Source organism: Ischnura elegans, chromosome 5, assembly GCF_921293095.1.
Source record: "Ischnura elegans chromosome 5, ioIscEleg1.1, whole genome shotgun sequence".
In the NCBI taxonomy this organism is placed as follows: Eukaryota; Metazoa; Arthropoda; class Insecta; order Odonata; family Coenagrionidae; genus Ischnura; species Ischnura elegans.
Genome location: NC_060250.1, coordinates 6,850,189 through 6,877,398, shown reverse-complemented (window position 1 = coordinate 6,877,398; position 27,210 = coordinate 6,850,189). Strand labels below are relative to the sequence as shown.

At 41.2% G+C, this 27,210-nt stretch overlaps 1 protein-coding gene across 1 annotated transcript in view; it reads left to right on the top strand.

Annotated features, from left to right (window-relative positions):
- The window catches only part of LOC124159607 (Ca(2+)/calmodulin-responsive adenylate cyclase-like), a 398,052-nt gene that overhangs the window by 350,832 nt on the left and 20,010 nt on the right, over positions 1-27,210 (top strand). Inside the window, exons 18-22 of the mRNA XM_046535531.1 lie at positions 13,910-14,071; positions 14,463-14,685; positions 16,042-16,166; positions 20,665-20,836; positions 23,832-27,036. Coding sequence (XP_046391487.1) covers positions 13,910-14,071; positions 14,463-14,685; positions 16,042-16,166; positions 20,665-20,836; positions 23,832-27,036 — 3,887 coding nt within the window. The remainder of the gene's footprint in view (positions 1-13,909; positions 14,072-14,462; positions 14,686-16,041; positions 16,167-20,664; positions 20,837-23,831; positions 27,037-27,210) is intronic.

The window sequence follows — 27,210 nt, the reverse complement described above, 5'->3', positions numbered from 1 at the left end:
CTCATGAATTTCCCTTCCTCTCTCTCAGACCTCTGTTAACCAATGAGTGACAAAAATTCGGAGTGATAATACAAGAGGACAGATTCACCTGACTTACAATTTTGCTGTGGCATTGTCTATATTTTGCAGTATCATTACTAAAATTGCCATTATTTTGATATGCTTCTGTGTTTTCAGGCATTTTTAAACAAAAAATATTGCCTTTAAAATCTGAAAATTCCTCAGTTTGGTCATTTTCTTAAACTGGTTGGCTAGTAGTCCTCTATAGTTCATGATTACTGTGTTATTGTCCCATGATGCACCCTCTAAATTTGCAGAATTCTACCTAGAAACATTATAATTCATTTGATTAAATAAGTGAAGCCAAGCCAAGCAGTTCCTGTGTTCCCCATTACTTTCAAAACAAATATTGCCTTTATAGTGTAATTTTTACTGAAAATTGAAATAAATTTAAGGTAATTCAGGTATTTACTCTTCTCTTATCCCTCACTACAATCCTACCATTTGATCGATTTAAAGTGGCTTAATTTGTTTTATACTCTGAAATAGCTTACCACTACCTTTTGATACATATTGTAGAAACACTTCTTGCATTTCAGTAAGTGCTGTGATTTTAGCTGAAAAGTGTTACATATAACAGTATTAGAAGCCTTATTTTCATTTCATAAGTGAAACCATGTTAGGGCCTCACATTTGCGGGGATCATATGTTGTGTCTGTAAAACCATAGAGTAAGTATATACTTACTCTATATACTTACTCCTAGTTTTACTAGTAAGTATATACTTACTCTATGGTAAAACTATGCCCAACTGAATCTGGGAGTTTTTGAAGGTGGAAGACAAAGATTTTAAATTTATATCGCTGACATATTTAATTAGGAAGATCAAAACTTCTGAAGATGAGAAATAAAAATGGCTCTGTTTATTTTTTATGAAAACTCGATACATACCCAGACGGCACAGAACCCTCCGTATCTAATTCGTATGTACATAGTACCCATTGACTACGGGGATACTATGCCGCTCCGTCGCTTTTCGTCAATGGATACTTTCCATTCGCGGCCTGTCGACGAAGCGCGTACGCAGCATGTGAATGTCCGCTATGAAGCACATACGATAGGATACGAAGCGCGCAGGAATACAGCACTCAGGCTAATCTCAATCGATTGGGTCGAAAATTAGATATATCGTAACTCGCACGATCGAAAAATGTATCGAACGCAACACAATCGATAGCTATCAACCGTAGCGAGAATGTTATGAATCATTATGAATTGTAAGTTCTCAATAGGTAAATAATATGTACTATATCATGAATTCTAATTACCCAGACGGCAAAGAACCCTCCGTATCTAATTCGTATGTACACAGTACTCATTGACTACGGGGATACTGTGCCGCTCCGTCGCTTTTCGTCAATGGATAATTTCCATTCGCGGCCTGTCGACGAAGCGCGTACGAAGCATGTGAATGTCCGCTACGAAGTACGTACGATAGGATACGAAGCGCGCGGGAACACAGAACTCAGGCTACCGACCGTAGCGAGAACCTTAATACGAATCATTATGAATTGTAAGTTCTCAACAGGTAAATAATACTATATCATGGTATTTAGAATTCATGATACAGTATTATTTACCTATTGAGAACTTACAAAACTTATTCGGCCACTTAAATAACTGCGAAAAATGAGATTCTTAAGGCTAATTCACGCATCCCCAGCATCCAGCATTCTTAAGTGGCTCGTACTTACTTGGAAACCTTGAGATGTTAATAAGAGTAAATTCTTATTAATTTTGACACTAAATAAGACATCACATAGCCCACGAGCATTAAAAAGCTTACCCGAAAGCCTGACGAAATAAAATTTTTAAATAAAAATTGCCGATGAAACAGGATTGCTGACACATCTGCTATTAGTATGATCGAAATGCAAGCAAAAATTAACGTATAGTTCAGTCTCTGCTACTAAAACTTACCCATATCAGGCGCTAAAGTATTTGAAAAATTATTTGGGATGAGTAAAAGTCTCTAGGTCACTGCAGTAAATGTATCAACCTATTAAAAATATGAAAGTCCTGCCAAATCACCAGCATAAACACTTGTAAAATAAAACATGGTATCTCTTAGATCACACCTCCGGTTTTATACTTACTTTGCATGAAGTCACCACCACAAGAAATTTGTATTAATTCATTCAAAAAAACAAAAAGAAAGAGGCAGGAAAGAAAAAACCCACAGAAATACAATACATATATTATGTATTTTCTATTGTCAACCACAATAATATTTCCAATTTTCTCTTCTATCCCACATCTAATTTAGCGAAACAATTACTCTTATTCTCTTTCGAATAGAAAATTATTTAAAAGAGGACTGGTCGATACATAAAAACTATCTTCAATACTTTCTCCGATGAACGTCCACTATCACAGCATCAACTTGCACAAATCAAATCCACATCCACAAATATGTCACTTCTGCCACAATGTCTGTCTTCTTGGCGACAGGTAACAGTGAAGCAATGGTACCTTCCTCCAATCTGGGCACCTTCAATTCAGCAAGAATTTTCTCCTCGTCTTCTCGTCCAAGGCCACAGATTATTTTCTGATATCACAAGGTGCGATGTGAAGCTCACATACCTAAAATTAATAAATAATAAAATACCATGTAACTATTATTATTTGGTCAAATCATTTCCAATTTTTGGTATTTCTGCATGAGAAATCAAATTAATAGGCTCGTAAATATAGTAAATATTTGTATGCCTGATATTTTTATTGTTTTAAACTATAGCATAAGATAATTTGAAATGATGAAAGCCGACGTGTAATACACCATAGGGCAAGCTAAGAAGCAATATTCGATCCTATAAACTTGGCAGCTTATTCCTAGTTTCTCCTTTAACCACACGTTTACCGAATGAATTAATACAAAAAAGACAACTAAAATGCAAAAATTTTCAAAAGAATTGCTGTCACAATATTTTGAATCACCATTTTTAGTACTGATTAGTACTTCAGTACTGAATAGTTCGGGATGTTGATGCATCAACATCATCGGGATGCATCAACATCCCGAAGCCACTTCTAACTTAAAATTACATCCAAATAATTACAGCGAGAAAGAGTACATACCTCACAGTTTTTCGTAGGGGTGAAATGTTTTCTTCTTATCGCCCAAATGCACTTCTTCTTCAACTCAGGATCTTTTGGAAAGCTAAAAACTTGAACCATGTCCCGGAGTTTCCATTACATCCCGACAATACACACACGAAAGGCATTTTTAACAAAAATATCTCACAAACACATTTCTGAAGCCCAGTGAATGAAATTAAAGAATAAGGGAAACTTCACCATTACCAGACACTCTATTTTTCACAAACTTAACCACAAATATCCCTGAAATGTGGTGAGACGTGACGTAAACGATGCGATCTCCAACGGATTCTGCCAGCTTGTGAAGGCATGTGATCTTTCTAGGAGGATATGGCACGATGGCACCACCTGCGAAAGAAAATAGTCCTAGACCGAATACAGTTTTATCGATGAGATACAATTTTATCGATGCATATGAATTTGCCAGTCCTCATGCATCTTTTTTCGTCATTAAAGGAAATAAAGAAACAAAACCTTTTTAGTAACTTCCTAAGTGCGATTTTTGTATCTTGATGGTCCACCCTCGTATTCAGGTACGAAAACTTCCTGTGCCGTCTGGGTATTCATTCAATCTTGCTTGGGAGCATTTCACTTTTTCGTGCCTAATCATGGTAGTCTCTAAGGATGGTAGCCACTTATGAGGTACGGATTTGCGTAAGTTGAGCATCACATAACTCAGGAAATGCCTATGCATAAATTTCATTCTTAAATCCATAATGTTGCATGATTTTCAGGCACCCATAACCTGCTGTTTAATCATGGTATGGAACTTGCTTAGTCTCACCAGTCCACAACCCTTGTTAGTTACATCCATCCACTTGCGTGCCTGCTTTCTTCCACATGAATACACCACAACATTTAGGGGCACAACATTCCCGAGCACCACTTCCCCAAAACCTCGCTAGCAAGCACACCAACCCTCACATTTGTCCTAGAAGCCACTCACCACTCCAAAGCTAACCCCTAAGTCAAATGATGATCTCTTGAAGCATGTTATATTTTTAGCTGTAATACATAGGAGCAACTGTGTACAGAGCCAACGAGCAGGTACATATTCTCATTACTTGAGTCTTGGGCCAGAGCCTTTATTTCATGGGAAGCTTATGTTCATTGAAATCTTTTCCCCTTTTAAAAAAACAAAACGTTAAACAAAGGAGTGTAGGAATCAAAAGAGTTGACTAATGATGTTGTGTGAAGTTATGAGCATGAGAGGTTCACAGTTCTAAGTGAGATTAATCCAGCAGCTTTGAAATATTTTTAATCAAAATGAAATGAGCACTGCAAAATTTTCACTGTCAACAATAGTGGCAAAGATTGAATTCAAATTCAAGCAAAAAAATATGCACTATTGTAAATTAAATTTCTTAAAAAAATTTTCAATAAAAATCCAGGAAATCAAGCTAAATAAGCAAAGGAAATTTTCTTGAAAACACCTTACCATTACTTAAATGATGATTAAGAAGTAGTGTATGGCATTGCTACTTGAAAGGATATTCAGTAAACAGCGATATGTATTTCATATGTGTTGATGTAAAATTGAATCTTCTTGAAAAGATTTTCCAGCAAAATGAAATGCAACTCTTTTTGCAGCAAATCGTACGTAAAATTTTGTTTGGGGGTCAAATTAAAAAGTTAATGAAAGTTAATGCAGAATTCAAGAATACAACTATGCGTTAGAAGTTCTATTGTCCTTATAGTGGCAGTGGCAGTCCTTGTAGACATGAACTGGTGCCAGATTTTCGGGAGATGCATTGAATGTCAGTAATTCATTTGGGTCTACGTCCAGGCGATTCTGTTCTTCTCCAATCTATCAGTGACTGTGTTTTCCATGGGGATTTTGATTGTGATACATTGATTCTTTCACCATATTTTGATCCTCTTCCAGAGAAATCCTGATTGGTAGGGTTTATTGTGCCAATCAAACCTGCTTTGTTCTTTGTTTTTCAAGTACTAGGAGTCAAGGTTCACCCTGAGAAAATCCATTATCTCAATTGCATCATCTCTCTCCAATCATTCATTGCCCCTGAAGTCAGTCAGATCCAACGGCTGGTGGAACAGCAGAATGCTTTGCACCTATAATGTCATGCTTTCTCCGGCAAGCAATGCTAAGCTCTCCCACCACCATATTCTTAATTTCTCCAAGTATTACGTATATACTGTTGGAGTTCTCACACAATATTTTTATTTTGGGGCTAGATGCTCAGTTATGGGATTTCCCAAATCACACAGAATGCAGCCAACCCCAATGAGAAGCAATCAGTCAGGTTGATGGCCTTGCTCTTGTATCAAACGTCGGTCAAAGACTTATTCATTCTCCTGATTTTTACGTGTTCTTATAATATCATGGAGATCCTCTTCAAGGTGCTGATGAATTGTGGGTAGGGCCTAACACCCATAGTTTTTACAATCCTCGTGCACAAAGGCTCCTTTATCGGGGCAGAAAAAACGGTAAATCATATCATACCCTCTTGGTGCAAGGTGTCACTCAGATGTGTCGATGTCTGAGGAAGGTTTTCTGAATCTTACACCCAAATGGTCTGGGGACTGAGTACAGAATAAGTGGCAAAGCATAACTCTACTCTGAGTGTTAACATTTGTTATTTAATATAAGAAAGTAAGTTCGTGCATCAAAATGAATTTGATCTTAATGTCCACACAATGCTTTGAATGGAAGTGTTTCGTAGGCTTGTGAGTCTGAGTGCAGGCATGATACTCCCGAATGATACCCCTCCCACCAAAAGCCTAAGCACATCTGACTCAGTGTGATTCTTGAGCACCAATAGATGACACCTCGCTCCAACCCGGAACTCTCCCTCCCACTTCTCATGGAAAAAGAAATATGTTGATACATATATATGCCTAGTATGAAATATTATGTCAGTTGACTCCTCCTACAAAATGACGCAGTCATAGAAATCAATTAGGGAATATATAAAGCTGTATGGAATGTACGGAGTTGATTTCATTTATTGCGCTCTAGGGACTATTCTGGTAAATCCTTTCAAGTCTCTTTGGGAATGACCAAGAGGGGCAAGATTGTCTCAAGAATTAAGGATAGGTACTTACTGTTGATGGTGAACTTATTAAAGAGTACATAATTAGCATATACACGAAGTTGATGGTTTGAGGCGTCACTTTGTGGAATTTACTCATAATGAATGAAAATTGAACTTTGTTTTTCCACATAAATTTTTATTTAATCACGACCGCAGTTTCGACGCCCTGCGTCATCGTCAGGCCTGAGGATGATGCAGTGCGTCAAAACCGCGGTCGTGATAAAATAAATAAATAAAATAAAATTGTGCCTCAGGTGGACATCACAGTCCATTTTTGCAAGTTTTTGCACTTTTAGCCAGGGAGGCAAAGGTTGCCTTTTAAAACATACTGTGGTCAAGACTATATTAGCATGTGTGCCTCAAAATGGATTAGGTTATCAAAAAGTTGGAGATGACGTTTTTTCCATCTGGGGGGTTTCATCATTTTTGGAAATTGTGATATTGTTTTGAGGGTCCTTCAAAATGCGCGTATCCAAAATGAATTACATATATGTGTTCTGCTGGGTATGTGAAAGCCGGAAGTTTGATTGAACAGAAACCACGGGAATGGTCGCATGGTTCAATATCAGTGTCTTAAGTCACACATTATCGGAGGTGATGAAATGGCACAGGACGGGGAGTCAGTTCACATGCTTAGATTCACATCACTGCAAATACCTCAGAGGAAATGGATGTGTATGAAAGCCTGCATTGGCTTCTGCCCATGGGATCAAGATTGAAACAGCAAAAATATAGATCTTGTTATAGGGAGTTATGGCAGTGGTAATAAGATTCACACAGCGTTAGTTCAACAAGATATATTCGGATATAAACGGATACAACTCAATGGTACATTAGGCGCGAACACACACAGAGAGACCACTAGCGTGCACCGGAAGTGCGCGTGCACACAATCGACAATCATCCAATACAATCGATAGTATCGAACAATCGATACAGGATCATAGCAGACAGACATAAAGAAACTATTGAGCACACCCTTCAACACTCCCCTTTGCTCATAGTTGCAGCCCCAATTCTTTAGTGAACTTCTGAGTCTTTATACGGTTTAATCCCTTGGTTAAAATGTCAGCTACATTTTCAGAGCTTGGGATGTGCACATAAACTATTAAACCCTTGGATACACAGTCTTTGACATAAAAGTAACGCACTTGGACATGCTTTGAACTTTCAGCAACAACCTCGTCTTTGGACCATGAAATGGCTCCCAGGTTATCACAAAAAATCTTACATGGTTGAGGACAGTAAAAGGATTGCCCTAATTCCTTCAACAAGGATGATACCCATACAACCTCTCTAGCTGCTTCCTGCATTGCAACAAATTCTGCCTCACATGTTGATTGAGATACAATCTTTTGCTTCCTTGACAACCAAGACACAGCACTGCCAGCCAGTATAAAGACATACCCACTCCTGGATTTTCTGTCCACTGTGCAACCTGCGAAGTCTGAATCACAAAACACCCTTAAAGTTTTTCCAGTCTTTCGATAAACAAGTTTCAACTCTTTCGTTTTGAGCAAATACTTAAACACACGCTTCACAGCTCTCCAATCAGACAAGGTAGGATTTACACACTTTTGACTTAGTTTACCTATGGCACATGCAACATCTGGACGGCTTACCGTGGCAACATACATTATATGACCAATAGCTTGCTCATACAATTTTTTATCAAAGGGTTCATCACAATCAATATCAAAACCAGCTTCACACTCCTTAGCTAAAGGTGTTGACACCCCAGTCTCATTCATAATATCAAATAACTCTAACATTTGACTCACTTGGGCAGATTGGTCGAACACAACTGTCTCACTGTCAGGCATATGTAGATGAACAGAAAGAAATTGGGTGTCAGAGCCCAACATTTTGACATCCAACTTTTCTTTAATCTTGCCCTTAAAACCTTCAATCATAGACCTTTTCCCAACAATCAAAAAATCGTCAACATACACAGCCACAATGAGATCCTTAGTTTCATTTACATATACACATGAATCACTCAAACAAGGTTTCAAGTCCATACCCTTCAAAATATTGTTTATGTGTTTGAACCACATTCTCCCTGCTTGCTTCAACCCATAGAGACTTTTCTTTAGTTTGCACACATATTGGTTCCTATTCTTTCCCTCAATTTCGAAAAATTCAGGTTGCTCCATATATATGTCCTCATCTAAGACACTGTTCAGGTAAGCGTACTCAACATCAATGTGTTCATAACACCATTCATTCTCAGCACAGAGAGCAAGTAAAATCCTCAATGTTCTGCGTTTTACAATTGGACTGAAGGTTTCAGTGAAGTCCACCCCAGGTTTCTGCCAGAATCCCCTCGCTACAAGTCTAGCCTTAGGTCTGTTTGAGTCCCTTTTAATGCTTAGAACCCACTTACAATCGATCACATTTGTATTTAACGGTCTCTTGACAATGTCCCAGACATCCTTTTTGTAAAGGTTCTCTAATTCAGCCTCCATAGCTAATCTCCATTTTCCAGATTCATTTCCCCTTAAGGCATCATTTACAGAAATGGACACACACAGATCTTGAGCCCTACAAATCATTGCAATGTTCCCACAACAAGAATGAGTCTTTTCTTTTCGAAGTCTGGAAGACCTCCTAGGGGCAAGTACATTTTCAACTCCCAAGTTAACCCCCTCGTCAAGTACCCCCTCATGATTTTCATCTCCATTCATCAAGTTCTCCAAGAAAAAATCACCATCTCCTTCCTCATACTCACCATCACTCTGGACTTCAGGCTCATCCGGGTCAAAGGTCCCTTCATCATCCACATACCATATCCAATCATTACATCTCCTTGGAATGTGAGTGATTTCACACACCTCTTTATACGGGACCACCCTCTCCTCAAAACGTACATGACATGATATAATGACACTCCTACTTTTTGGCAAATAGATTCTGTACCCCTTCACTTCTCTATCATATCCCACAAAAATACCTTCATCTGCCCTACTGCCAAACTTATTTCCAGTTGGACTCACCAGATACCAGACCTTACAACCAAACACCCGCAATCTAGAAAGCTCCCCTTGGATGTCAGCCTTCTCTCCTTTCCATAATTCCAAGGGAATTTTGTTCTCAATTGCAGACGATGGACACAAATTTCTGATATGACATGCTGAACTTATTGCTTCAGCCCACAAGAAAACAGGAAGCCCTGCTTGAATAAGCAAACACCTTGCCATTTCCACTAGTGTTCTATTGGCACGTTCAGACACACCATTTTGCTCGGGGTTTCTAGGCACACTTTTCCGATGCAGAATACCCTCAGCCTTCAAATAATTCTCAAACTCAACACTTGTGTATTCGCCACCATTGTCTGATTGAAAAACACTTATTTTCACCTGATGCTGAGCCTCAACCTCTCTCTGGTATTCTCTAAAGCATTTAAATACTTCACTTTTTTTCTTGATTATCCTGACATTTGTGAATCGAGAGAAATCATCAATGAAAGTCACAAAATAATGACCTCCCCCCAACGATTGACACTGTGCCCTGCCACTTACGTCACTGTGGACAATTTCTAAAGGGCGTTCACAATTGTGATGAGCAACTTTCGGAAATGGCAACTTAGTCATTTTACCCTTCACACAGACTTCACATAATTCATCGTCCCTTTTGGAATCCTCTTTCTTGAGATCAAGACCTGGGATTCTGTTCATAGCACCTTCATGGAGATGTCCTAATCTCTCGTGCCACAACGTACTCTTGAAGGCTTTGGCCTGAAATACTTCGATTTCTGTACCACCATTGCACTCATCGTTGACAGAAACATTTGCGACGTAGCTCTCATCTGGCTCAGTCTCTAAATAATATACACCATTTTCCACTAAGGCATTGAACAACACATCACCGTCATCATGCTCTCCAATAGCTTCATTTAATCTGAACACGGTCTGTACACCTTTCTTCGCCAGCTGTCTGACAGACACAAGATTCACGTCCAACTCAGGTACCCACAGAGCATTTGATAGTGACAAGGTCCAGCCCCCACAAGAGTTTGCTAACTTGATGACAATAGTTCCCTTCCCCTTCACGGCCAGACGTCCCTTTCCAATCTTTACTTCTCCGGTGGCAGGTTGGAAATCAAAGAAGCGGTGACGGTCTGGCGTCATGTGGTTCGAAGCACATGAATCTAGGTAACTAACACACTTTCTTTGGGAGCAAGCCAAAGCAAACGCAGATATGAGTCCTTTAAACTTCGGCTTGTCCCCTCCTTTCTCTTGTCTCTCCCATGACTCCTCGCCTTTTTCTTTTCTTTCCTCCGACTTGTCTCCCCTTGGCGCCCCACACTGGTAAGAAATGTGGCCCCACTTACCACACTTATAGCATTTCTGATCAGCAGTGCTCCTCTGCTTTCCGTTGTTGGCTGCTCTCGTCCTGCTGAACTTCCGCGCTGCCAACGCACTGCCATGTTCAGAGGACTCCGCAGCATTAATCCTTCTCTCCTCAAGCAGAAGGTCTGCCTTCACCGCCCTAGACGTCAGTTTCTCATTGATCTTTGTTATTCTCACATACGTAGAATACTGTGGATCCTTCACGAGTCCCGCCAATATAAAAGAGGCCACAACGTGGTCTTGGAATACGATGCCGTTTTTGGTTAATTTACCGCAGAGCTCCTGTATCCTCCCAGTGTACGCTGAGATGTCCATCGCCTCTGTCTTCTCAATGCTACCCAGCTCTCGGAGACACATAGCTATATCCATGGATGTAGCCCTCCCATGAATCTCTTCTAAGGTGTCCCAACACTCCTTGGCTGACCTCAAATGGCTGATGTCTGTGAGGTACTCCGGGCGCACATGCCGGAAAATGTATGCACGAGCCTTGTTGTCCTTGCGCATATTTTCTGGTCTCTTCAACTCGTCTGCACTCAGCCCCGGGTTGATTGCGTCCCAGCAGTTCAGAAAAATCATCGACGCCTCCGACATGGTCCTCCAATATTCGTAATTATCCTTGCTCAGGATTGGATTCATTTGCCTATCCGAATCCAGCAACTCATCCTGATCCGCCATGGTCTCGCCTTTTCTATTATGTCCAATTTACCGAATCACTAACGTCTATCACCACACAGCACGATCCCTGGGCCCATAACCTGTTATAGGGAGTTATGGCAGTGGTAATAAGATTCACACAGCGTTAGTTCAACAAGATATATTCGGATATAAACGGATACAACTCAATGGTACATTAGGCGCGAACACACACAGAGAGACCACTAGCGTGCACCGGAAGTGCGCGTGCACACAATCGACAATCATCCAATACAATCGATAGTATCGAACAATCGATACAGGATCATAGCAGACAGACATAAAGAAACTATTGAGCACACCCTTCAACAGATCTTGTGATGGATCTTAGGGGTCTTATTTGCTAACTAGGACGATAGGGTCATCGCTGCGAAAAGTATGGAAAAAATGTACATAATAGGGCTCAATGCTGCAAATTTGTAATAAGTTGCAATTACAAATTACTCTTTCTTAAAGGAATCATTAGGATTACAATAACTTTTAATTTTGCTCCTGTACAATATGCAATCACTGTAAATCCTATTTTCTCAAACAAATAATGCACCTACATGCAAACCAGTATTTTAATTATTGTTTAATTCCATTACATAAAATAATACACAATTGAAATGTTTGATTTAGGCAATTTAGACTCTAAGTTCTATCAAAAATTTACTCCTGTGGATGAGGCTAATATAGTTTGAACTGCCTTTCGATCAGAGCATGAGAAATTCAAATTTCACTTTTGATTAGGTACTCAAATGTTACGATTACTTGCAAGAACTTTTGAGTGGACTACTTTAAAAATGATTTTTTAAAAATTAATTGAAATAAGTAAATATTACCGAAGATGTAATCTTTGACAGAAATGCAGTTACTTTTTACTTCATTTCATCATGTTACTTGCTAACCAACAGAAATAATATCATCATTATTATTATTCTTATTGTCACGTCCTTAGATAGGACTTGTTTTCTTCTCACTTATATTGATTGAAAATTTTGCTTCCATTGCAAACTTTAACTCATGAAAAATGAAAAGTGTCAGAATTTAAATGCAATCTATTAATAATTATATCATCTGCCAATTCTTTCCACTTCTCATAACAATGTGGAAGTTGGGGGTTTATTGATGTTGGCCTCGGCTTTGGATTTCTGGGAAGCCAGCATGCTTGCTCTTGTTTATATTTCCTCTGAGACAGAAACAGTTTTGATCTCGATGAATTCTGTGATGGCAAGAGTAACCTGATTGACCTCTACTTAGCAAACCTTATCAGCATGACTGAATCATTTGTTTGGTTCAATTCATAGTGGATATATCACTTTGGATGCCTCTCAGATAAGCCACCTCCGTGCTAGAAGGATGATATATGCTTGCTTTGGGAGTAGATAGCCCATCCTCCTTCTTCATCTGACCGTTGGCCTTATGACCCCCTTAAGATACGCCCCTTGTACAGTACGCGACTGAATGATAAACATTTTAATATGGCTGATTTTTAAATTTTAATAATTTGTACATTTTTGGCATTGGTAGAGCTGCAGTTTTACGCAAAATTGAATAATTTTTTGTAGATGTATTGTAATGTCCTGCTTGTTGCTTGTACACTGATCAGCTTCTCCTCCTCCCCATCCCAATCCTTCGCTCCCTTCTTCTGTCTTTCAATCCTCTCTTTCTTTTCTTTCACTCTCTCTTCTGACCTCTCTCAATAAATTTATGAAACATACACATTCACTTTTGTGTTTTTTTTTAAACTTTTTTTGTTTTATATGTATCATTCATTTTATCAACATTTGTTGCTAAATGTATTATTATTTTTATTATGATTTTGTTTGTAATAAATGTTTGATGTTGTCCACAAAACGTGTAAATACATATTATTCATGATTTACATCTTTGATTTTTGTTAATAATTGGACTGCATTACTGGCATGAAATGTGTCTATTATAATTATCTTTTTTATTTCCCCGATTATTTCTGTCATTGTCCATTTTTATTTATATTTTCGTCTTTGATTTGTTTGTGAAATTCATTTTTGTCCATCACATCTTTTCCAATCACACATTCATTCACCCTCTCTTCTTCTTCTTCTGTCTTCATTCCTCTCTCACAAATTACTTTTCCGTGCCTGCTTATCTCTCTCTCTCTTCTTCCCAACTAATTTCCAATTTCATCATTCATGTTCGACAACACTTGCATATGGAACCATCATTCCAAATAAAAATGTCTTCTTCTCTGTCATTCTCTTTTCTGTGTCCACTGCTATCACTGTGTCATAATTATTTCACCACTCCTTCTCACACTGGAAATGGGTTCCACTCTTTACTTTGACATCCTGCCCGTCCCCTCCTGCGTCTTCTCTCCCTTCCTCCTCCCATATATTCCCTTTCTCCGCCCCCCCTCCCCCTCCCAACCCCTGTGTCTCTGGATTGGCTTGCTACATGGGATTGGCCCACCCCTGCCTCTATGCCTGCTGCTGCGGCACACCCCTTCATTGGCTGACCTCACCTCGGGGGTTTGGATACTTCTCTGCTCCTGTCGCTGCGGCTGCCGTCTCGACTTGTTCTCCTCTCCTCCCTCCTTCCCCTCTCGTCTCTCTCTCTCTTCACCTTTTCTCCTTCTGTCCACCCTTTTTGTGGGTGGGGGAGGGCTCCTTCCCGCCAACCCAATAGAATGCTCTGCCACAGGACCTGTATCACCAAAGCTACTCCCGAGTCGGAGTCGTGTTCGCCTCCATCACCAACTTCCACGAGTTCTACATGGAGCTGGATGGGAACAATCAAGGAGTCGAGTGCTTACGTTTGCTGAACGAAATCATTGCCGACTTTGATGAGGTAAGCAGCGTCTGTCTATTGACCATAAATTCCTTACAACATAGGGAAAGTGTGGAAGTGAAAAAAATCAGGGAACTTTACCTTTAAATAAGGGCTTTCTTGATGCCTTGCAGCCATTTTTCAACTAAAACTCCACTAAATTGGAGCTGATGAGTTTGAATTCCACTAGAACTATTTGCATAGCAGCATTTGAAGCAGAAAAATGAATAAAGAATTGTGGAATATGAAATAATGCTCATTGTGCAAAGGAAAAGTAAAATGACTTTACTTAATCTTTAAAAAATATCAATCCAAATTTTGTTGAGTGAAGTTTAAGGTGTTCATATCTGAACCTAAATTCAAGACTACATACGTGTATACAAATTTCCTTATCCTTTTCTTTCACATCAAGCTGTTGGGAGAAGAGAGGTTTAAGGCCATTGATAAAATTAAGACTGTTGGATCAACGTATATGGCAGCCGTTGGTTTGATGCCAGAGCAACGCATCCTCGACGAAGATGACGAAGTTACAGCTGGACTGTATTTAGGAAATTTAGTTGAATTTGTGTTTGCAATGCGAGAACGGCTGCTCAACATCAATGAAAATTCTTACAACAACTTCATGCTCCGTGTTGGTAAGTATGTATGCCACTTTTGGATTGAGCATTGGAGTTAACATAACTCCCAATATTAATACGTAAACAGGTAAATGAACATTCTTCGACCGTTTGATGTATTTCCCACGCAGTGTTTTATTCCTCTGAGCAAATCCATGAGGAGCATGATAGTGTATTTCTTAATTTTGCTCTTTCATGCCTATTTTATTGGTGTGAATGGTTCACTGGCATAAGCCAAAGCTTTTTAAACCTGTGTTTGTGCGTGTTTTCCACCCGTAATTTTGTTCCTTAAAGCAAATCCACAAGGAGCATGAATGCGACTCTGTATTTCTCAATTTTATTGCTTTCTGCATTTATTATTATTCTGAGTGGGTCACTGACGTAAGCTAAAGCTTCGTAAAGCTGAGTGATTATGTGATTGAGACCTATGCAGAAATTTGTTACTGAGAGCAAACCTGCTAGGTGAGTGAGTGAGCTTGCGTGTATTATTGTTTAAATGGCTGTGCATATTTCATCCCATTATCATCCTTCCCGACTTCCCTCCTCTTTTCTCTTCCTTCCCCCTTTTTCACCCAACAAAAGTACAGCCTTGGGAAATTTAGTCCTTTCAAATAATTTCCAGTGTAAGCTTCACTGGTTTCAGCGAATTTGGAAGATAATTGGCCGACCAACTGCCATGATCTCCATGAGCCAACCCTACTGTTTCATTGGAGGGATCGTCATCTATAATTCATGCTTAATCTCTGTAGAAGTAACTGTGTTAAATATGTAATTAATTAGTCTTTTTGTGCCTAGTACTATTTCCAAGAAATGCATTCAGTGAAAATGTGTAAGTAATTCATGTAAAAATTCAAACTTTTTAAAAGAGTAAAGTCAATGACTAAATTTGACCATCAAGGTCAAGGTTGAAAATGAAAAGTCAACTGCAGAAAGTCAAATTTTGACTTCACCTTTCCAATCGTTAAGTGAGATAGTGGCACTGAAATCTAATGTTAGATATTTAGGGTTAGACAACTGCCCAGCATGATTTCTATGCATCCATTGTTTTCAATAAGTTTCCCAAGGTAATGAAGAAAATTTAATCACCTGCCACGTTTGAATATCAGTAAAAGCAATTACATACAAGTTGATAAATTAAGATTCTCTAGCCTAAATGAATATTTTCCTGTCCACCTATGAATACAATGACTGCAATACCATGTGTATTAGAGTTTTTCATATATTTGTGTATATATTGTGTGTGAACAGCCTTATGCATGAGTATTGTATTTGTTTTTCTTGATCATTATGTTGTGTCAAAGTTTTTTGACCAACTGAATGATAAATATTATTATTATATGAAAGAAGCAGTTATATTTTATATCAAATTTTCAGGCATCAACATTGGGCCAGTGGTTGCTGGTGTCATTGGGGCTCGGAAGCCGCAGTACGATATCTGGGGAAACACAGTCAATGTTGCAAGCAGAATGGACTCAACAGGATTGCCCAATCACACACAGGTAATCATCACAATCTGTCAAGAAAAACATTCAAGAAGGTGCCGCGGAGAAGTAAAGGGAATGAAAATCCCAAATACAGCACTCTAAATTATCCAGCTGCGTATCATTTGTGTTGCTGATTATCTGTGCATGAGTTTCATACTCCTCAGATATTTTCCGCAGTCTTCATAAAAAATGAAATTGGACGCAAGAGCAGTACGATTATTTCACTTTAATTCAAGGCTATACCGGGCTTATTATGTCCATTTAAATTCTCTTTTTAAACGGAATTATTTTATTTACTTGCAGACAAGGAATGTTTCAGCTTCACTTGAACAGCTGCTCTAGCATTGCAGAAGATGGTGAGCAGCAGGAAAAAACTGTTGTTTAATTTTAGAAAATCATTCAAAGGTTAATCAATCATAAATTAAGAAAATGCTATCTATGATCTTTAAATGCCTTTTTCATATTGCAAATGCACAATTATCGCCTGCAGCTGAATAAACCCCAAAGGGTACCATTCCCCAGGAGAGATTTTGTACACTCCGGCATGTTCAAGCTGCCACCAGTCAAGGCCAAGCTAAAGAGGAGTCCATTGGCCCATTCCTCTGACACTCCATTTTCCCATATACATATGTAGTTAGATACATTTCAGAATGTTTGCCAATAGCCTACGCTGAGTTTTACTTCAAGCATTATGTAAACGAAATGTGTGGCTGATTTAACAAAATGAGTAGTTTTTGGATGTGTGTGAATTGACAATTAAACTTCATCATGGGCAACTCACATACCACCCAAGCACACCTGAAGCAATTTTCTGGCTACATGCAAGATCATTAGAGCTGATGAAAAATTTTCAATTAAATTCCTGAATTATGGTGAATAAAATGGTGGATTTCATTGCAAAATAGATGTAAATTAATGAAATTTTGTTGAAAAAATGTTCATTTGGAAATAATTTAAATTAAAATAAATATTCACAATGAGTGATATTTATGCATAATTTTATGAAATAAAAAGACTAGGTCATTCAGGCCTATTTGAGTTATACTAGGTGTCCGAAAAATATCCGACCTGCATTCAAATCTCTGCGTTGTTGTCATCTTTCGTCATCTGGGCCATGGTATCCTTTGAAGTAGTCCCAATTTGATTTAACCGAATGCTCCCAGTGGTGCTTCCACATCGTAAAACAGTCCTCAAAAGCAAATTTTGCATTGGCCCTCAGCTTGCGAGTTGCATTAATCTGAATTGTCTGCATGTCGTCAAAGCGCTTTCCATTGAGTGCCATTTTCAATTTTGGGAACATCCAAAAGTTGCAGGGAGCTAAGTCAGGACTACATAGAGGCTGGCAAAGCTGTACAATCTTGTGTTTTGCTAACAATTATGTTGTGGTGTAGGACACGTGAGTCATTCCCAAAATCGTGTTCAAAATTTCCAATACAGTATTTTTTGGTATTCCGAGATCATTTCCTAGTTCTCAAACAGTTAATCCATGATCACCGTCAAGCCACACACCATCTATGCTTACCGGTGTTGTTGTCAGTGAAGGTCGGCCAGAACGAGGGTCACTGTGTACAAATGAGCAGCCATTTTTAAACCACCTGTTCAACTCCTTTCCCTGCATTATCTCCATACTTTCATCCCCTTAGGCCCTCTGCATCATTTCAATAATCTTTGTACAGCTCTTGCCAAGATTAAAGCAGCACTTGATGCAAATTTGTTGATCTGTTCTTTCTGCCATTTTCATCAATAAATTCAACAAATGGAAAAAGCACGTTGGATATAAACATATTGTGTGTGACCCAAGGCGTCCAGCTGATAACTACGGCATTTGGGAAGTTTGTGAGGGACTACTGGTTGTGTTCATACCTCGTAGAGACAGCTTGAGCACTCTTGTACAAAGAGATGAACGTAGCTCCAATACTTTTCGGACAAAGTTTGCACATGCTACTATGAAAATCATGATAATAGAAAGGTAAGTAAATCATTGATTCTTTGAGATCTGAAAGTCTGCAAATACATAAGTGAAATTGACTTTTTTCACAAAAATGTAGTTAGGGTAGACCGACCGAAATGTAGTTAAATGTAATGCAATGCCGACACCTTAACACATTTTTAACTTTATGTTTTTTAAAATTAATTGTTTGAGGCGTAACTTGGTGAAAGCGATTCATAATTAAATTAAGAAAGAAGAACTTTGTACTTTCACATTAATATTGGACATTATTAATGTGAAAGTACAAAGTTCTTCTTTCTTAATTTAATTTATGTTTTTTACTAATTTAGTTACATCGTTTATTGAACTACTTGCAAATTAGTTCGAATTTTCTACATCCGAATGATATGTTATGTTTACAAACTAATGTCATTTATGAAGTAAAAAAAATGTTTTCTGAGACTGTTACCAGATGTCGGTATTTCCCCGGTCACTGGGGTAATTTCGACAGGCCTTTGGGGTAATCCCGACAGTGGTAAAAAATAAGAAAATACAGTAGATTTCATTTAATGGGTCCACCGGTTACTTGGGGCAGCCGCTTAATTGGGGCAGAACCTTGAAGAACAGAACCCATGAGGAATATCCAAGAGTATTCTCCGCTTTATTGGGACAGCATGCCGCTTTATTGGGCTGTGAGTCGGCGACATAGACTCTGTACTCGTGACAAAATTAAAATTTTTTGTTTTCCGAATACTATTTTTTTATGTTTTCCTCTTTTGATTTACTCTTATTTTCCACAAATGATCCTATTCTTGCCCTATTTTGATAGCTCTTGTTGTTATACTATCTGCAAGAGAATAGGACTTTTCTTTAATGGGAATTAGTGGAAGACATTCATTCAGCGTCGCCCGAGGCTGTGAAAAATGTTTTTAACTAAATGGTTTTAATTCTTAAAAATGATAATAAATTATCTATAATCGCTGATTTTCATCAAATTAATAATTTAATAAACTTATGTTGCATTATAAACATTCTTTAGTCTTCTTTCCATCACTTTAACGTTTGTTTATGCCCATGTACAGGATAGTTCGCCTAATTGGGGCAGCCGCTTATTTGGGGCAAAGTGCACAAGTCCCGATGTGTCCCAATTAACCGGAATCTACTGTAATTAGATTGCTGATTGTTTATTTGTGAAAAAGCTATTTACGTAATTATTAGGTATATTGAAGAGCACGGATAAACAAATGAATACTAGAAGGTAAGAAGTACCTACTCTTTCAGAAGGAAATAATTCGCGTGATATTTCAGCGATAGCTTCTTTTGTTTCATAATATTAAAATACTTGCCTAATCTTTAAAAACGACCACCAGGACTTGAAAACCCTCTAGCCCCGTCCTCGCCAGCCATTTAGGTCTCTTTATTGAAATTATGCTTGACATTTAGCTTTTCCGGAAGATCATACACTAATCGCCTTAAATCAGTCAAAGTTATGCCATATAACTGGTTTGGTAACTGTTTATTATGATTAAATAATATGATTTCCTGGTCGGTTGAGAAGTAAGATTTTCTCCCAAGGCTGGTTTGGCCGTAGAGTTGGATTTCAGATGGCCATTAAGTGTGATTCTGGGAATATCTAATTCAGCCACCACACTTTTAACAGATCTTCCACTTTGAACCAACTCAAACGCCTTTTCAAGGGTCTCCTCATTCCATTTCCCCCTCTCCGTGGTCCGTTTCTTCGATCTCACCATCTGGAGGTCATTTAAAATAAACAATAAGGCCCTAACAGTCTCATGCAAAATTATAGAACAAATGGGGAAATACCGACACCCTGTCGATATTTCCCCCACATAGGATGTCGGCATTACCCCGAAAGAACAATATGGTGGTTACTGAAATCTGCAGACTACTCTGTACGCTGAAGTTTAAAAGATGTGCCAAAACGTTAGTTGTAATACGTACTTTCTATTAATCTAAGAGCTATAACAATGACACGTGTTGTTAAAGTGTTACCTTGATTTGTATTGGAGTCAATTGCTAGATGAAAAACTATGAAAATGAATTATGCTTCACCATAAAACAACTTGTTTGCTTAGACGACAGGAGCATACCAAGCACTAATTCCGGTGTCGCTCGCAAGGCAGCAACACTAAAAAGTAGCGCCTGGCCCTCTAAATACAACCGCAAAGTAGCATGCCGGTATTCTACGTAGCGTACTCTGATTCTTATAGTTTTATTATACTATATTCTCAGGTTTTAGCGATTTCCTTTTATCAGATATAATTTTGCTGTATATTGAGAATGCTCTATGGCTGTCAACATTAGATGCAGGAATACTTTTCCAGTAGAAAGTACACACTACAAATTAAGAATAGTAAAATCTTAGTCTCTTTACAATTAGATCAACCACACTAGTAGTCAAAGACCCTTTTTTTGGTATCTAAATAAGCTTCAGTAAAATCAATTATGGATGGATACCAAAGGAATGGCATTTATTTTACATGGAACTATGATTTACATGCTGCATGGCCATTTATTATGATTGAAAAATGATTATGAGCCATGTGGGTTATGTTCTTTCAGGTTACAGAAGAAGCTTATCAAGTTCTGAAGAATCTTCCCTATGAGTTCCAATGCCGAGGAAAAGTACGAGTTAAAGGAAAAGGAGACATGACGACGTACTTCCTGACGGACAGGAAACAGCCCGGGACGATCCGGGTGGAAGAGCTGCCCGCCACCAGAGTGGGAGGAGTTGGTAAGAGCAATTTTGAATGCTGAGTTGTAGGAAGGGAAGTCATGGAGGGTTGTGTTCAAAGGGCAGCAAAATCCCAGTTTCCACATTCATTAGCAGCTCATATATATAAAGTAGAATCCTGACTTGAGACTTTTTACGGGGACCAAATTTTAAATCCCTGCACGCTCGGCGGTCGAATCCTAGCAGTGGCGGAGAATTTTCAGAGACTGCCCAATCCCTGCTAGAATGTTGTGAGGAGGATATTTCAAGTGCAATGCTCTGTCCGTCAGATGGGACGTTAAGCTTGGCACCTTTCGTTAGGAGCAGGCTAATGCTGACGCCGTGTTTCTCTCAACCCATCCCTCAAGTTGCAAATGACCTCAGCTGTCGGTCACCTCCGACAAATATGTACCTTACCATAGCAAATATTAAATGCTTAATGCAGAAAAAAAAAACAAAATGAGGACCTGCTATATTTTTGAGGTTTTATAATCTGTAACAATTGAAACAGCTTTCTATGAATAAAGACAATAAGTTTATGTCACTAAAAGCTGTCATTTACAAAATAGTGTCATTTTTATATGCTATTTTCCAATATGGTTGGAAAACATTCGTCAGAAAACAGCAAAAAAAATGGGATGTAAAATTAAATATGATGAGCAATTTGTGGATGATATTTTATGATAATTATAATATCAAGTAACTTGACAACATTCCTAAATGTTATTGTGGTTGGTAATTATCAGTAATAACTTCTTTTTTACATATTTCTGAGTGTTCTCAGTACATTGTTGCTATTTTATTGTCTGAAAGTGAGGTTTCGGTGGGCTTTGCACTCGAAAAATCATCATCTTTGTATCAATCAAAATGAGCAAAATAAAGATAAAGTAGGAGATTGCTAATTCATAATTCGAAACTACAGAATAACTATTTAATAGAAGGTTTCACAGAATTTTCCCAGTCGCCCCAACATCCTAGTTTCTTCAGGATTGAGGCAGAAATATTTCTTATATGTTCATCCTCATGATGGATTTGATGTGGTCCTAACTCCCAGGTTTTTGAATTGACCAGATACCTAACTGTTAACTCTATCTGGAGTAAATTACATGGGGATAGTTAGACATCCTGCCCAAGAAAGTACTGCTGTGTATTTGCTGAGATTAGGATCTAGCCTCTCACTCTATGCTCCGCGCATAAATGCTGTTTAGGTCCAATGAGAGAATTTCATGGTAGATGACAGCATTACCAGCATATTGAGGTATTTCACTGCTGATTTGGGAGCAGAGGTCATTTACACATAAATGCAATGAACAAAAGGGATCTGATTACGGTTCCTTGAGGGACGTAGAAAGATACAACGAGGGTTGTACCAAAAGTAAGGTTCCCATATTTTTTACAAATACAAAAATGTGTTTGTTGATATTAATTTTCACATCGTTGAAAAGCTTACACTTTTGCCTATTTTTCAACGTAGTCTCCATTTCTTTTGACACACTTTTAAAGACAGTGCTCCAGCTTTTCTATCCCTAAGTTGAAGAAGTCTCCTGCCAAACTGTTGAGGAAGTGTGTGACCTCTGCTCGGACTTCATCGTCGCTCTTGAAGTGTTTGCCACCTAAGAGTTTTGTTTCGGGGACATAATGAAATACCCACACTTCATCTCCAGTGATGATAGAGACCAACAAATTCTCAACAAAATCTCTCCCCCCCTCTAAAATTGTTGAAGAAATTTGCTAGCACAGTCAAGGCGTTGCTCCATGTGTCAGACAGTCAGCATGCAGCCAGCACACATCTTGCGATAACCCAACGTTTCTGTTAAAGTTCTTTCAATTGTGCCATGGGAAGTATCAGGAATGTGTTCAACAAGTTCACGGACAGTGACCCTTCGATCTTTGAGCAGCTCACTGTTGATCTTCTGGACAATCCAAAACCAGTGGCCTTCCACTATGTTCTTCAACTTGAACTTCCGCGCGGCCCTCAGCAAAAGCCCTGCAACATTTGCAGACGTGCTGAACGGACATGCACTCTTCACCATAAAGTTCAGTCAGTTGCTGATGAATCTCCAATGGCGGTAACTTCCTTGCAAGGAAAAATCGGATTACTGCTCGATCCTCACACTTGGCGGGAACAGGGATCACCACTTTCATTGTTGATGGTTGCTAAGTCGATAATGAGCAACACAGTGAATCGCAGACTGGTGGACTCGAGATTAGGGGAACCACTGCGCACGGCACTGCTGTGGGATTTTGCCTAGCACCTTCGCTCAACATTGTAGCTCATTGGGAACCTTACTTTTGGTACAACCCTCGTACATCAGAACTAATTCTGTCAAGAATTACTTTTTGGTGTAATCTCTCGGAGAGCTGCATATCTTTACACATAATGGAGGATATTAATGAAAAGATAACCACATTTCATGCAATAAGAAATGAGAATTGTTACATGGCATTGGTGCCACTCTGTTAATTTTCAGCAAAGGGGCAATTCAAGTTGTTCATTCTTTAGTTTTTGAAACCAGGCATCCATCCACCTTCTTGCATGAAGCATTCTCTTTGCTCTCGACCTCATTCATCTCATCATTCCTATGGCTCCACACAGTCCTTCCTTTGCCTGTCCATAGTAAAGCGTCGAGGGAAATGGCATCATAGCATTGGGCATGTTTACCATTTTTTATTGCTGTTGATTGTAAAGGAGTTTGGAAAATCAAGGCACTCCTATTTTTCTGTTTTTATTCAATGGCCTATTTTTCAAGCTTTTCACAATGGAAACTCAATGGCCTTAAACCTTTTGCAGATAAGTTAATGACACTATGAGGTCATGTCAAGCAAGTCTTAGCTTTGCAGCTACTCATTCTACCTTAAGTTATTGTGAGCTAGCAGACACTTTCCATTAGTTCCCATCATCATGCTAGACATAAATGGTTGAAATTGCTGTGAAGATGCTTGCTTCATGTTCTTGTGTTTCGTATAGAATATTATCATCATAGTTTTAGCATTCTCTTATCTATTCAATGTACAGGTAACATGTATGGAGGAGTTGCCACTCCCTTGGCTCTGGTCCACCAACTCCAGCAAGGGTCAGGCAGCGGTGGTGGGCCAAGCAGCAAGGCTTTCCCCCCTGGGAGCGGCTCCAGTGGCAATGGAAACATAACCAATGGAGGCGACTCATCTGCTGCAAGGTCCAGGAGGGGGGGCAACTCAAGTCGCCTTGACGACGGGAGGGGAGGATCTCGACTAGCGCCCCTCCGAGAGACAGATGGTGGCGGAAACGGCGGCAATGGTGAGAACGAGCCATTGCTGCCTCCTCAGGCCAACTCCGCCATGCGCGTCATACCAAAGAACAGTGGGAATACAATCTCTGGGAACGGAGGCTTCTCTCGGCACCACGGCATGGAGAGCAGCAACAACGGCAGCCGGTCCAACGGAGGTGGCAGCGCCCCCATGCCTGGCAGCAAGTCTGGGAAGAGCCGCGGGGGCAGCAATGGCGGAGCGATCATGCAGACGTCGATGATCGACACGCGCTACACTCCTCCATGGCCACGAGGGGACATCAGCAATGGCGGGTCGTCGAACAGGATGACCGTGCAGAACAGCATCTCAAGGTCCGTGCCAATTTCAGGGGTCAACGGCACGAACAACCTGACTACTCCCACCATCCCACCCTACCTCAAACCCCTCCCCAAACCCCCAGGAAGGGAACACCGCCACCGCCACCACAACCAAAGCCACAGCAGTGGGGCTAGTCACGGCCACCACCCTAGGCACCAACCATCTTCGGCACTCCCTGCCCTCCCCCACGACCGACACCGTGGTCACCATCACCACCATCACCATCATCACCGGGACGACTACAGCGGGGGAGGTATTCGTAGCAACAGGCGCGGTCTGCAGAGGCACCACTCAGACGAGAGTTTACCTGGCACGGCCTCAGGGTTGGGCTCCCACTACGGTGGACTCATATCCCCGTACGCAGCTGTGTTCTCACAGGCGGTTGCTTCCAATTACCACCACCGTATACATTCGTCTGCAGACGAGATCAGTTCCCTCAACCACTCCCCAAGCATCAGCTCATCTGACGAGAGTTTCAGTCGGACGACAGACGCTGCAGATTCTCCGTCCCCACCCCTCCCCACGACGCTGGGGAACAATGGGGAAGTGCCCGCATCCCGGTGGCTGTACCCCTCGGATGTTCGAGTGGACCCATCGTCCCTGGAGAATTCCCCAGTGGCATCCCAAGACCACCTCATGCTGCCTCTCGGAGGCCAACTCTACCCCAGAATGCCTGGCGAGAGCAACAACTCTGGCAATGGGGCTTCTGGAAGGGGGAGTGATAGCTCACGGGGCGGCAACCACCACCGGCCATCCCCAACGAGCAGTTCCCATGCGAACCCCCATCCCCCACCACCTCCCCCACCCCCTTCCGCCCCCACCCTGCCGTCCCCATCAAACCCATCGTCCAGTTCGTCAAGGGGTCCCCCTTCCATGCCCGTGTTGCCGACTCGGGGGGCATCCAGGGGAACAGTGTCCTCAGGCAGCTCTCGGAAGGGTGGGGAGTCGGGCAACGGACGAGGGGAGGGAAGCTGGGGCGGCAGGAGACACGTCAGTAGCAGTAATGGAGTGGCTGGAGTTGACGGGGACAAGTTGGCCATGTTCGTGGACTCTTCAGGGAGCGTGGTCTCAAGCCCTTTGCCACCGGAAGGCGACAGTTCTTGCAAGGGCGACAGCTGCGGAAGCTTTGAGTACATCACGGGCAGGCCAAGGTTGCAGGTGCAAAACTTACAGCAGTCGTCGCAGTCACGGCACCACGGCCATCACAATCATCACAACCACCACCATCACCACGGACACCACGGCCACAGCCACCACCATCATCATCACCACTCACACTCGGACCGTCGGAAGTCACCGAGCAAGTCGAGCGGCAGCCTCAAGAAACAGAGCCTGGAGAGGAGAGAAGCTTCGAGGATAGCCGCCACAGCAGAGGTGGTGCCGATGGCAGAGCTGGGGACCCAATCGGAGTCCACTCCTGAGGAGATGATGGAAGCAGGGGAGGAGGGGAGGGGGATGAAGCGGAGGGATGGAAGCTGCCAGACGGACAAGTCGAGCACTAGCTCCAAGAATCATCACGTGGGAGTCCCGTCACAGAGCTCAGGCGAGAAGTCGGACAACAGCCATGGAGACTCGAGCAACAACAACAACATCATTAACAATAATGAGAGAGTCAGTAGCATCAAAGAGGAGCCCGTGGTGGTACAGAAGAAAGTCCCAACGTCAGAGGGTGCACCAAGGGACAGTGGGAACACGACGTCGGACACTAAGGAGGGAGACAGGAAATGTGCCTCAACGACAACCAAGTTGACGACATCGAACGAGACGACGAGTGCCATCCCACAGGACTTTGAGATGGAGATCAGGAGGCTGTTGGAGGAGCAGGATCTTCTCCGAAGGGAGGAGAGGACAGTGGAGGAACTGAGAAACGTGAACCGAATGCTTGGTGGCCTGGGGAGGACTCCATCGTCCGGTTCAAGGAAGGACACTGCAGAGTGTCGAGGAGGGGAGGGTGGAGGAGGAGGAGGAGGAGGAGGAGGGAGAGGAGTGAGAGAAGTGGGAGGAGGAAGGTACGTAAAGGGCGGTCAACTGCGTGGGCAATACAGGGGGGTGAATAATACTCCCTTGAACCACCACAGCTGCAACAACAACGTCTATCTGCTGGGCTACACTCCAGGGGAGCTGGGCAGGCGGGTCGCACCCAGGGTGGTCGGGGAACACCGGTTGCGGCAGTGGCGACGGCTCGGCCGTGAGTGGCTGCGCGTGGGCATGATGGGAGGGAATAGGCAGATGAGCTCTCGGTTTGGTCTGTACAGGCATCAGGGTGTGCCGATCCAAGAGGAACAGGTGTACTATGGCTATGGCGATGATGACGATGATGATGACGATGATGAGGATGATGATGTTGACGATGATCTCTACTCGTACGATGACGATGAGACGGATGAGGTGGCAAGCGATGAGGAGGAGGGGGAGGTGGGAGATTGGGTGGGGGGGAAGAGGGTGGTCGGAGGACGAAGGGAAGAGTGGAATCACAAGGGAAGTACTGTGCAGAGAATGTTGTACGCTGCCGGTGTCGTAGCCCCTTCTACTTCTTCTTCTTCGTCCCTCATCGCCCGAGGTCGCAAATTCCCGATGGAGTTGCCTGTGGAGGTGCGATGGTTGTCCAACTTCAGGTAAATTCAGTGTGATTTCACCCCCCTCCCTCCCCAACCTCCCGTTTCTTTGGTGGCTGCATATATATAGTCCTTGGGACCACTCTCACAGGCCAGATTCTTTTTACATTTTTCTTTGCGTTGCATTTTTCATAGTGCATACATGAAAATATGTATGCATAGCTTACATGAGGT